General features: G+C 42.3%; 1 protein-coding gene and 1 pseudogene across 1 annotated transcript in view; one reads left to right on the plus strand and one right to left on the minus strand.

Annotated features, from left to right (window-relative positions):
* Positions 1-4,441, plus strand: part of LOC129826009 (unconventional myosin-Ih-like) — a 42,350-nt gene extending 37,909 nt beyond the window's left edge. Inside the window, exons 26-31 of the mRNA XM_055886260.1 lie at positions 1,319-1,374; positions 1,563-1,698; positions 1,965-2,035; positions 2,295-2,392; positions 2,567-2,666; positions 3,307-4,441. Coding sequence (XP_055742235.1) covers positions 1,319-1,374; positions 1,563-1,698; positions 1,965-2,035; positions 2,295-2,392; positions 2,567-2,666; positions 3,307-3,333 — 488 coding nt within the window. The 3' untranslated portion in view covers positions 3,334-4,441. The remainder of the gene's footprint in view (positions 1-1,318; positions 1,375-1,562; positions 1,699-1,964; positions 2,036-2,294; positions 2,393-2,566; positions 2,667-3,306) is intronic.
* Positions 4,442-4,449: 8 nt separating this feature from the next.
* On the minus strand, positions 4,450-12,128 carry LOC129825871 (BTB/POZ domain-containing adapter for CUL3-mediated RhoA degradation protein 3-like; annotated as a pseudogene).
* Between the last annotated feature and the right edge of the window lie 473 nt (positions 12,129-12,601).

The raw sequence follows: 12,601 nt of genomic DNA on the forward strand, positions 1-12,601 counted from the left end.
CAGAGTCCTGACCTCAACCCGATTGAGATGCTGTTGCATGACCTCGAGAGAAGTTCACACCAGACATCCCAAGAATGTTGCAGTTTAAACAGTTTTGTAAAGAGGAATGGTCCAAAATTCCTCCTGACCGTTGTGCAGGTCTGATCCGCAACAACAGAAAACATTTGGTTGAGGTCATTGCTGCCAAAGGAGGGTCAACCAGTTATTAAAACCAAGGGTTCATATACTTTTCCCACCCTGCACTGTGAATGTTTAGACGGTGTGTTTAATAAAGACATGAAAACGTATAATTGTTTGTGTGTTATTAGTTTAAGCAGACTGTGTTTGTCTTGTTGTGACTTAGATGAAAATCAGATCAAATTTTATGACCAATTTATGCAGAAGTCCAGGTAACTCCAAAGAGTTCACATACTTTTTCTTGCCAATGTACTTCCCAATCTGTTTCAATGTGATCCTGGCTCTGCTGACATGCTGGTAAGTGAAATCGAACAGCTGATTGAGCTGTCATGTGACCAAATGCATTTACGGGTCACTACAGAGGAGTTTTGGTTCCTGACACAACGGGAATACCCTGCCGCTTCTCTCTGAGCATTTATGTCGCATTCCAAACAACTGGGAACTCTGAAATCTCTGACTTCAGTGCGTTCAAGACAACTGGAAACTCGAGCTCCGACTGGGATTTTTTTATTTTTATAATGGTCATCCAATTCGGAATTCCAACTCGGGACCTCGGGCCTCTTTCTAGAGCTCCGGCTTTCCGACCTGAAGATCACTGACGTCATAATTTGACCTTGAGTTTCCAGTTGTCTTAAAAACACCATAAAACTTGTGGTAGGCTACCCTTCACCCTCTTAAACCAAATATTGATCCAGTTTGGATGTGACCTCAGAGATGAGGTGCGCACTGTTGACCTCTCCCCTTGACTTTGAGAAGCTCCGACACAACATGCATCAAGCACACTCATCAAGCACACCCATCTCAGTAGTGGTGGTGAGATAAGAGACTAATTTGCAATTGACTGTCATAGCCCCATATTAAAATGTGATGGTGAGTTAAAAAGACAATCAGAAACACTGTTAGAATGTTTTTCTATTGACTGCCATAGCCCCAAATAAACAAGTTAACACCGGCTGTTAATTACATTTTTTTTTTCACCAGGTTGGGGTCGCAGGAATTTTCAGATATCAATATGGGGTTGTGGGCCATAAAAGTTTGGAAACCCCTGTAGTAGTGGATATTATTTGTGTATTATGTGGTGTCTAACTTAACTTGTATTTTCGGGTCAAATGCCACATTTTGCACTATGTTCTATTTTCAGGTGAACAGGACATAAATATGAAGGTCCTGCAGATGATTCACCATGAAGGAATCAAGGTAATCAAGACACTTGTGTTGCAGTGTGTCTTTGGCACTTAAAACTCATAGAAAGATTGTTTCAATCATTTAAAAATATTTTCTCTCTCTTTCTCTCCTGCTCCCTCTCTCACTCTCGTACTTTTACACCATCTCTCTCGCTCTCTCTCGCCCCTCTCTCCCACCACCTTTCTTCTCTCTCTTTGCAGTACAGCATACCAATAGTGAAGTATGACAGGAATGGATTTAAAGCCCGACCTCGGCAGCTCATCCTCACACAGACTGCTGCCTATGTGGTGGATGATGCCAAGATCAAGCAGAGAGTGCTGTACACTACTCTGAAAGGTGAGCATCCAGCATGCTGTGGATGGGATGGATGGGGTTCTAGCGTGTCTGATCTCTCTTTTGCGAAATCGATTTGATCTCAATTGAGACAAATCTTAACTTCCATTTAAGTCACATTTTCACAACGGATTACTAGGTGAAAATTCTACTTAAGTGGAAGTTAGGATTCTCCCCAATGAGACTAATGTGGATAAATACTGGTTGTATAGAATAGATTTGGTTTTAAAGTGTACTGACCTGTGTGAGTGCTGCTTACTCCATTACAGGTGTGTCGGTCAGTACCTTGAGTGATGGCGTCATCATTTTCCATATTGCAAGTGAAGACAATAAGCAGAAGGTAAGGAGGACACGGTCTCCACACGCTCACACAACGTATAGTATAATAGCTTGGTAATGTCCGTGTAGTGCCTCTGTTATTCAAGTGATTCTAACCAGGAACCGCTGAAAATGGAATCCGATGTGCATCCAAAATGGCGCCCTATTACATATAGTGCACTGCGTGCCCTGGTCAAAAGTATTGCACTATACAGGGAATAGAATGCTATTTCAGACACAGCCCTAATGCTATCCAATGTGTCCTGACCTCGTGTGTCCAGGGGGACCTAATCATGCAGTGTGACCACCTGTTTGAAGCGTTGACCAAACTCAGCGTGGTTGCCAACAAGCAGAGCGCAATCAACGTGGTCCAGGGCAGGTAAGGCTGTGGCTGACAGGGTTGATTCTGGGAGTTCTAGTCCGATGGATCAAGAGGCCAGATGAGCTTACTTACGAATGTTATTTAATTTAGGATAGTCCACTCAGTAACACTTGCCAGTGTTCTCCAAGGAGTCCTGGGTGAATATGACTATGATATGTGGTTATTTTTTAGCGTCAAGTTTCAGATGCAGGCGGGGAAAGAGGGCATTGTGGAATTCAGCAGTGGCCAGGAGTCCATGGTGTACAAGGACAAGAATGGACATTTCATGGTGGTGAGTGATGCTGTTACTGCTGCTGAGAGGGGCTTGGTTGCCTGTTCCCAGACCTGTTTGTGCTTTCTTGGCCAACTCCTATGGCTATTGCCACGTAATTTGCCTCAGATCTGGGACCAGGCTCGTGCACAGCTGGTTAGAATCACATGCTTTCTGCTGACTTTTATTTTAGCTGCTAGAAGAATACTTTTTTTATTGTCCACACAAAGTAGAACGTTTCCTTTGGCTTCCCAGTGGCATTATACACGGAACAGAACAGACAAACAAATATTGAAATGACTGTGATCGCATTGATATGATCTCAAACATAGGAAACGTTAACAGATGTTTGGAGTAAGATGCAGTTATTGTATGTTTTTTTATGAGTGCATGCACTACCTTGTGTTATGGACATACTGTGAACCATACAAAAAGGAATGCAGAGTCCTTTTTGCAGCAGGCAGCAGGCAGCTCCAGGATCGCGTTCATTAAGCACCAAACGGAAGAAAATGGACTGAAACAAAGAGGGACTACCGTGTCCAATAGGAATCTTTCATTTAATTGCAAGGGTTTTCAAATGTTTTCTGTTAAGTCCCCTAATTAACACAATGCAGGTGATCAACACATGCAGGCTGAACGAATGACATATTTGTCACTCTAGGTTTCCACTCGGACCAGGGCTCGATGACCTGTGCAGGGTTCAGGACAGAGAGACACACTAAGGAGAGGATGGACAGGCTCCCAGGAGACAGACACATCATCTGGATTAGACCAAGAATTTTGCTCTTGTATTGCCTGATTCCAGATCTGTTTGTGTTGTGCACAAACTCAATAGCCAGTTGCAAGACCACACAAACAAATCTAGGATCAGGCTGGTTTTTGTTAGATGAACACCCAAAAGATACCTACAGCTGTTGCTTTCAGAAAACCCTAAACTGCAAATGTACAAACCATTGAATCAATATATTTAATGTCAATCAGGCGGAGCTCTTAAGAAAATATATTTCAGTTCTTCTTATGCACCAATCCTGTGTGATAGAATTGACTGGAGCCAACCAAGTGTTAATTTAAAGACATGCTCCGGTACTTTGGCGACTAAGAAAGTATTTTTTAAACCTCCCACATTGGGCTGAATGTGTCAATTTGTAGTTCATGCATGAATAATCTATGAGTAGAATTAGTCTTACCTCAATTAGCCAAGATATTCCTAGTTTGAAAGTGACTTTTCTTGAAGCCGTTTTCCCTAAATTTATCCTCACGTGGCCAGCCACCTAGCAATTTGAGTTCTAGCCAATGAGCTTGCATTTGAGTGACAGCGTTATCCAACAAAGTTGCAGGGCGGGCTCAGTGGACACAGCAGAGAGAAATGACGTCGTGCACATACAGTATGTGACATATGCCATTTTCGGGGACCACTTTTGGCTCATGAGCGCTACTTCCATAACTACTGACTAATAAGTATACAAAAGTACCGGAGAATCTCTTTAAGGGACCCAAGAAAAGCACAAACCTGTGTCATGTCTATGATCTACCACACACACTTGTATATTTCTGTTTGTGAATTCAAGGCTAAGGGAGCCTTATGTCTGCTGGTTTAGTTTTTCAGATGTAAGTACTATATTCACATTACAGTGTTGTTGAATTCAGAGCAAAGTGTACTACTCTCTAAAATAGTACATTATATATTTTTGTACTATAGCAACCGTCAGGATAGGAATCATTGATTTTGCAACAAAGTCATGTGTATCATAATTTTGTATTTCAACCAACATTCAAATGAAATTAGAAAAATAAAATCACAACATTGTGGAATTCTTTAATTTATTTGATAAGGTATCTACAAACATGTAAAACATTGAAATGCGGTACATCTGTAGATGTCTTCACAAGTATTGTTTCCTAAAAGAGAACACATGTGGACATACAATTACATTCCTTAATGAATACCCTCAGCAGGTCTAAATGATCTGCCTGTCAAAAGCTTGTAGGATAGAGCTCTCTTCCTTGGGGGGGGGCTTTAGTTTCAACCATTCTTTTCAGCCTTGGAGCTCCATCATTCAATCAACCCGGATAACACGTCACAGCTCAAGTTCTTCCCTTGTAAGCAATCACTTACATGGCAAGAAGGGACATTGGGTTAAATGGGAAATCCTATGAAAATAAAAAGAGGTTGTGGGAGAGTAGAGGTACTGTATTGTATGATATATTTTTAAATCTACTAAATATTGACTGATATTCAATAGCGTGTATAAAAAAATGCAACGAAAATCGTTGGAAATTGATTTAAGGCTGCGAGCAGCGACAGTCTGACGCAATACTGCCCCCTAGTGGACTTATTGTAGAACACCTGATTGACAGCATTCATACAGCTTCCTCAAACACATTCAAGACTTTTCTTTCAAAACATCCAAAAACTCAGCGACAAACGTTGCATGATTCATGTCATTCTGGTTGCATTATAGCAAGGACCAGAGAGCACGATGCTGACATCGCAATTCCCTCCAGTATAACAACTGACATTTACATTCCACACATTTCTAGTCCCATTCACAATCCTATTTACATTCACGCACAGTAGTAAAACAAATCATCACCTCCAAACTCTGCAACCACCAACCGACAGATGAGGGAAAACAACAAAAAAAATCCTCAGAGCACTACACACAACAAGATGGCCTACAAATGAACAGACGTGAAACAACTTCATCACATCACACTAAGCTTCAACTCGTCTCTCATCCTCACCAGTGAGCTCCTGCTGTGGGAGACGGGTGAGAGTAGGAGTGGGGAAGAAGAGGCGCTGGAAGTAAGGCACAGAAGTGTTCCACTGAGTCCAGGGACATACATTCAGGGCCGGGCTTTGGATGGTCGAGGTCAGTCAGGGGTTACTGGTGGTGGTGGGTGCGGCCGTCGGGCCGCTTGACGTGGATCCTGCGCACCCTGTCAATGCTCTCCTCGTCTCCGTCCAGATGGTGCGAGCGGCCGGGCGACACCCCCTGTGGCCTCCAGCAGAGCGTTGTCGGGACCCCTCCCATCCTGGGACTCGTACAGCAGGATGTTGAGGGTCTCCTCGTAGATCCGGTCCTCAGGGAACTCCACCTGGAACGGTAGGGGAGTGGATATATATGCATTTATGTATGTCTGTCTGCCTGGGTATTATGTTATCTGAACGTAAAGTACGCCTGTACTTCGTTAAAAAGCAAATGTCACAACGGCATATTAAAAGTACACTATTTTATGCTGTCAGAAGGTTAGAGACAACCAACTCATAAATTGAGGTAATTTACTAAAGAAGAACATGAATCAGTTCTGTCATCAGAGACGGAAGTACATGATGTACCTGCAGAGTTTGTGCTGATTAAAATATCTTAATGATGACATCCCACTATAAGCCGTCCCAGAGTATGATTCACTTGCGTTAACTTGGTCTGCTTCTTCTTGGTGGCGTAGACGATAGAGGTGCAGCACACCTCGGCGGTCTTGCGGCCCTGGCCATAGAAGGACCAGCAGCAGATCTTGTCTCCGGTCACGTCCTTGATGCAGACAGCTTGTTAAACAGCTCGATGTTCTTCAACATCGAGAGTTAGAGTCAGAGTTACTGCCTGGAGGGAAGGAAGGGGAAGCCTGGTTGGTGATAATGGGTCGCTTTCCACGCCGACTATATTGCAGACACGCTATTGCCTTCGCAGCAACAACCGGCCGCGTGTCACATCGACTATGCTGTCGGACATCAGATTTCTATATCAAATGACGTGGCTAGGTGATATGTTGTGAGATCTGGCAGATTTTTCACTTGACATTTATAGTTGAAGTCGGAAGTTTACATACACTTAAGTTGGAGTCATTAAAATTCGTTTTTCAACCACTCCGCAAGTTTCTTGTTAACAAACTATAGTTTTGGCAAGTCGGTTAGGACATCTACTTTGTGCATGGCACAAGTAATCTTTCCAACAATTGTTTACAGACAGATTATGTGACTTATAATTCACTGTATCACAATTCCAGTGGGTCAGAAGTTGACATACACTAAGTTGACTGTGCCTATAAACAGCTTGGAAAATTCCAGAAAATGTCATGGCATTAGAAGCTTCTGATAAATGATGTCAATTAGCCTGAGTCAATTGGAGGTGTACCTGTGGATGTATTTCAAGGCCCACCTTCAAACTCAGTGCCTCTTCGCTTGACATCATGGGAAAAATCTAAAGAAATCACCCAAGTCCTCAGAAAAAAATTGTAGACCTCCACAAGTCTGGTTCATCCTTGGTAGAAATTTAGTGAAGGTACCACGTTCATCTGTACAAACAATAGTACGCAATAGATGTCGACCGATTATGATTTTTCAACGCCGATACCGATTATTGGAGGACCAAAAAAAAGCCGATACCAATTACTCGGCCGATTTTTTTATTTTTTTAGTAATAATGACAATTACAACAATACTGAATGAACACTTATTTTAACTTAATATAATACATCAATAAAATCAATTTAGCCTCAAATAAATAAACATTTGGTTTAAATAATGCAAAAACAGTGTTGGAGAAGAAAGTAAAAGTGCAATATGTGCCATGTAAGAAAGCTAACGTTTAAGTTCCTTGCTCAGAACATGAGAACATATGAAAGCTAGTGGTTCCTTTTAACATGAGTCTTCAATATTCCCAGGTAAGAAGTTTTAGGTTGTAGTTATTATAGGACTATTTCTCTCTATACGATTTGTATTTCATATACCTTTGACTATTGGATATTCTTATAGGCACTTTAGTATTGCCAGTGTAACAGTATAGCTTCCGTCCCTCTCCTCGCTCCTACCTGGGCTCGAACCAGGAACACCGACAACAGCCACCCTCGAAGCAGCGTTACCCATGCAGAGCAAGGGGAACAACTACTCCAAGTCTCAGAGCAAGTGACGTTTGAAACGCTATTAGCACGCACCCCACTAACTAGATAGCCATTTCACATCGGTTACACCAGCCTAATCTTGGGAGTTGATAGGCTTGAAGTCATAAGCAGCTCAATGCTTGAAGCATTGCGAAGAGCTGCTGGCAAAACGCACGAAAGTGCTGTTTGAATGAATGCTTACGAGCCTGCTGGTGCCTACCACCGCTCAGTCAGACTGCTCTATCAAATCATAGACTTAATTATAACATAGTAACACACAGAAATACGAGCCGTAGGTCATTAATATGGTCGAATCCGGAAACTATCATCTCGAAAACAAAACGTTTATTCTTTCAGTGAAATACGGAACCGTTCCGTATTTTATCTAACGGGTGGCATCCATAAGTCTAAATATTCCTGTTACATTGCACAACCTTCAATGTTATGTCATAATTACGTAAAATTCTGGCAAATTAGTTCGCAACGAGTCAGGCGGCCCAAAATGTTGCATATACCCTGACTCTGCGTGCAATGAATGCAAGAGAAGTGACAATTTCACCTGGTTAATATTGCCTGCTAAGCTGGATTTATTTTAGCTAAATATGCAGCTTAAAAAATATATACTTCTGTGTATTGATTTTAAGAAAGGCATTGATGTTTATGGTTAGGTACCGTCGTGCAACGATTGTGCTTTTTTGCAAATGCGCTTTTGTTAAATCATCCCGTTTGGCGAAGTTGGCTGTCTTTGTTAGAAAGAAATGTTCTTCACACAGTTCACATTGAGCCAGGCGGCCCAAACTGCTGCATATACCCTGACTCTGTTGCAAGAGAAGTGACACAATTTTCCTAGTTAAAAGAAATTCATGTTAGCAGGCAATATTAACTAAATATGCAGGTTTAAAAATATATACTTGTGTATTGATTTTAAGAAAGGCATTGACGTTTATGGTTAGGTACACGTTAGAGCAACGACAGTCCTGTTTCGCGAATACGCACCGCATTGATTTATATGCAACGCTGGTCACGCTAGATAAACTAATAATATCATCAACCATGTGTAGTTAACTAGTGATTATGATTGATTGATTGTTTTTTATAAGATATGTTTAATGCTAGCTAGCAACTTACCTTGGCTTCTTACTGCATTTGCGTAACAGGCAGGTTCCTCGTGGAGTGCAATGTAATCAGGTGGTTAGAGCGTTGGACTAGTTAACCGTAAGGTTGCAAGATTGAATCCCCGAGCTGACAAGGTAAAAATCTGTCATTCTGCCCCTGAACAAGGCAGTTAACCCACTGTTCCTAGGCCGTCATTGAAAATAAGAATGTGTTCTTAACTTACTTGCCTAGTTAAATAAAGGTGTAAAAAAATAAAAAAATAAGGTAAACTTGAAATCGGCCCTAATTAATCGGCCATTCAGATTAATCGGTCGACCTCTAGTACGCAAGTATAAACACCATGGAACCACGCAGCCGTCATACCGCTCAGGAAAGAGACGAAGAGACGGTGCGAAAAGTGCAAATCAATCCCAGAACAACAGCAAAGGATCCTGTGAAGATGCTGGAGGAAACAGGTACAAAAGTATCTATATCCACAGTAAAACGAGTCCTATATCGACATAACCTGAAAGGCAGCTCAGCAAGGAAGAAGCCACTGCTCCAAACCCGTCATAAAAAAGCCAGACTACGGTTTGCAACTGCACATGGGGACAAAGATCGTACTTTTTGGAGAAATGTCCACTGGTCTGATGAAACAAAAATAGAACTGTTTGGCCATAATGACCATTGTTATGTTTGGAGGAAAAAGGGGGATGCTTGCAACCCGAAGAACGCCATCCCAACCGTGAAGCACGGGTGTGGCAGCATCATGTTGTGGTGGTGCTTTGCTGCAGGAGGTACTGGTGCACTTCACAAAAGAGATGGCATCATGAGGACGGAAAATTATGTGGATATATTGAAGCAACATCTCAAGACATCAGTTAGGAAGTTAAAGCTTGGTGGCAAATAAATGGGTCTTCCAAATGGACAATGACCCCAAGCATACTTTCAAAGTTGTGGTAAAATGGCTTAAGGACAACAAAGTCAAGGTATTGGAGGGGCTATCACAAAGCCCTGACCTCAATCCCATAGAAAATGTGGGCAGAACTGAAAAAGTGTGTGCGAGCAAGGACGCCTACAAACCTGACTCAGTTACACCAGCTCTATCAGGAGGAATGGGCCAAAATCCACCCAACTTATTGTGGGAAGCTTGTGGAAGGCTACCCAAAACGTTTGACCCAAGTTAAACAATTCAAAAGGCAACGCTACCAAATACTAATTAAGTGTATGTAAACTTCTGACCCACTGGGAATGTGATGAAAGAAATAAAAGCTGAAATAAATCGTTCTCTCTGCTGTTATTCTGACATTTCACATTCTTAAAATCAAGTGATGATCCTAACTGACCTAAGACGGGGAATTTTTACTGGGATTAAAAGTCAGGAATTGTGAAAACTGAGTTTAAATGTATTTGGCTGAGGTGTATGCAAACTTCAGACTTCAACAGAACCATAGTTCACTGCCAATCTGTTTTTATAGATGCAAGAGTCTCACCTGGTGTAGGAGTATTTATTGTTGCTTCCGTTGTATAACAGTTTGACAGTAGGCTGTGTAGAGACAAAACAACAGAGGAAGATGTCAGTAAAATTTTAATACGTGAGATCTTCCCTAGTAAATACTGGACGTGTCCTTCACTCTGATGCCTGACTCAGTCAACAATACCTTAGAGGTGGCAATGAGTCTCTGTTCTTCCTTCGATGATGTCACCAGGGGAACTTTACAGAACGGCTCGTACGACTCTGTTCTAGAACACCAATAAAAACATGAGTCATACTTGGACGGTAAAGACAGATTTAGTCTAGAATCAATAAGAATTTGGACATAGGTCCTCTAACAGATTGGTTGGGTTGGCTGGGCCAGTAATGGTGTATTTGTAGTAGGTAGAGGCAGTGGGAGGAAGTAGAGCTAGACAAAGGCAGAGTGTGGGTGCAGGGATGAGACTTCGACTATTTCACACCATTGTGCCAACCAAAACCTTACTGGCTCTGATATTTTCCTTTTGACATGGTCCTTTCCACCACGATTCAAGCAACTATGGTGGCTGCATAACCAAGCCAGTGCAGTGCAGCTTGGCTCAGCTCAGTAGTGTGAAAAGGGTGTAAAGAGGTGTGACAGGAGAAAAGACCCGTCTTGAGGGTGAGGGTACCTGAAGGGCAGCCTGACACTCATCAGCCAGGCCCTGGACCAGATAGTACTTGGAGTCAGCCAGCATCTCCTCAGTCTCCCGACGACTCTCTGGGAGTGGCACCACTCCAGCTCTAAGGTAGTTCAGAATTGTCCCAAAGTGTTTCCCACACCGGTCAATCAAGATCCAGCCTAGAAAGGGACAAGCACCAGATTAGAGACCACTTTCATTTGTAATTAGTGTATGGGGGCAATTCCACGGTAGTGATGCTAAAACAAACCATACAACTCTATGCACAAGGACGACTTTGAACAATTTCCACAGAAAGTTTTACCAACACATTCACTTAAAGAACAGCGCAGATGCAAAGTTTGACAACAGAATGATGTCACCAATAGCACAAACCATCACTGTTCTTAAAGTAAATGTGTTTTTGAAAAATGTCTGTGGAAATTGTTAAAAGTAGTCATTGTGCATAGAGTTGTATGGTTTGTTTAACTCTGCAATCATTGATTTTTGTTTCACATACATTTTAAAGTGAAAAAGCTGAGACTCAGCGTCACTCTATTCCTCAAGAATTGCCCATAGCCAACTCCTAGGCTCGTTGTCATGCTGGTCTTGACAATTCATATTTAGGAGTTGGCAAAACAGCACAAACAGACCTCCGACCAGGATAGCAAAATACAGAAGCATGTTACAAAGACTCCTCACTCAGACACTGGATCCCTCCAACCATGTGTTGTGGTGCCACTGACGTCTGACAGATACAGTACCTTCACTGTCTGTGAGGACCTCCATCCTGCCGCTGAACATGGCCTTGTGCATGGTGTCCTGCTTTGTGAGGGTCTGCATGGTGGTGTAGTAGAGCACCCCGCCCACGTTCAGCTTCACATACTTGGAGCTGGGACTGGATCACTTGAAGGAGGTGGTCCGGGTTGCAGCCGCTGGCACTGCCGAGCTCACCACGCTCTCTCCTGACATCTCTTCCTGTAAACTCACATTGACCCCAAGCTTCAAGACTTGAGATCTGAAAGGATTAGCTAGATACAGTAGGTAGGACCTGCTATGGCCTAACCCAAAACCAATTTTATTCTCAATTCTCACAGTTGGTTGTCTTTCCCAGTTAGTTGCCTTGCCACGTACCCTCCATTCACCGAATGGCAGCTAACTTTTGTTCTGGCAAGATCACAGGTCACATACATAACCAGAGCTTTATATTCTAGACATAACTAGACGACTCCCAGTTAACTAATGTTAGCAGGCTAGCTAGCTACAGGATAACACATTCATTGTAGCGCCTATTGACGATAATACCTTGTGGCCGGGGTTGGCCGCAGGAGTGTTGTTAAAAGAGCCCCAACGTTCGTTCTGAACGTTAAAACGCATCGATTGCAGTATGGTTTTGGAAACATAAGGAACGTATCTTTAAAATCAGCGACAAATATATATTTTTTTAAAGTTTAAATTAGTACACACCTTTATAGGGTTAGTGTTCCCACGCGGCCATATTTCCATGTTACAGCGCTTGTTTATGGAAACGGGGAAGACAGTGGACGACCTGTTCTAACTAACTTAGCTATCTGCATCTCCGAACACTTGTGTGTAAATGGAATAGAAGCCACAAATGTGTTGTCACTGTCAGCTTCAACTGTTCAACCAATGTATAGTAACTGTGTATTTTGCATTTGTGAAATTATTTTGACGTGATATAAAAGAACCTTACAGTACCGCAAATTAGAACCGAATCATGTTTAGGTGGAATATTTGGCTGTTTTGGCTTCCAGGGCCAATTCACCCTTTAAACAGAACATGTAAGGTCCAATACTGGGCTAAACCAAGAAGACTGGCTAATAAATAAT

Source organism: Salvelinus fontinalis, chromosome 28 (assembly GCF_029448725.1).
Source record: "Salvelinus fontinalis isolate EN_2023a chromosome 28, ASM2944872v1, whole genome shotgun sequence".
Lineage (NCBI taxonomy): Eukaryota > Metazoa > Chordata > Actinopteri > Salmoniformes > Salmonidae > Salvelinus > Salvelinus fontinalis.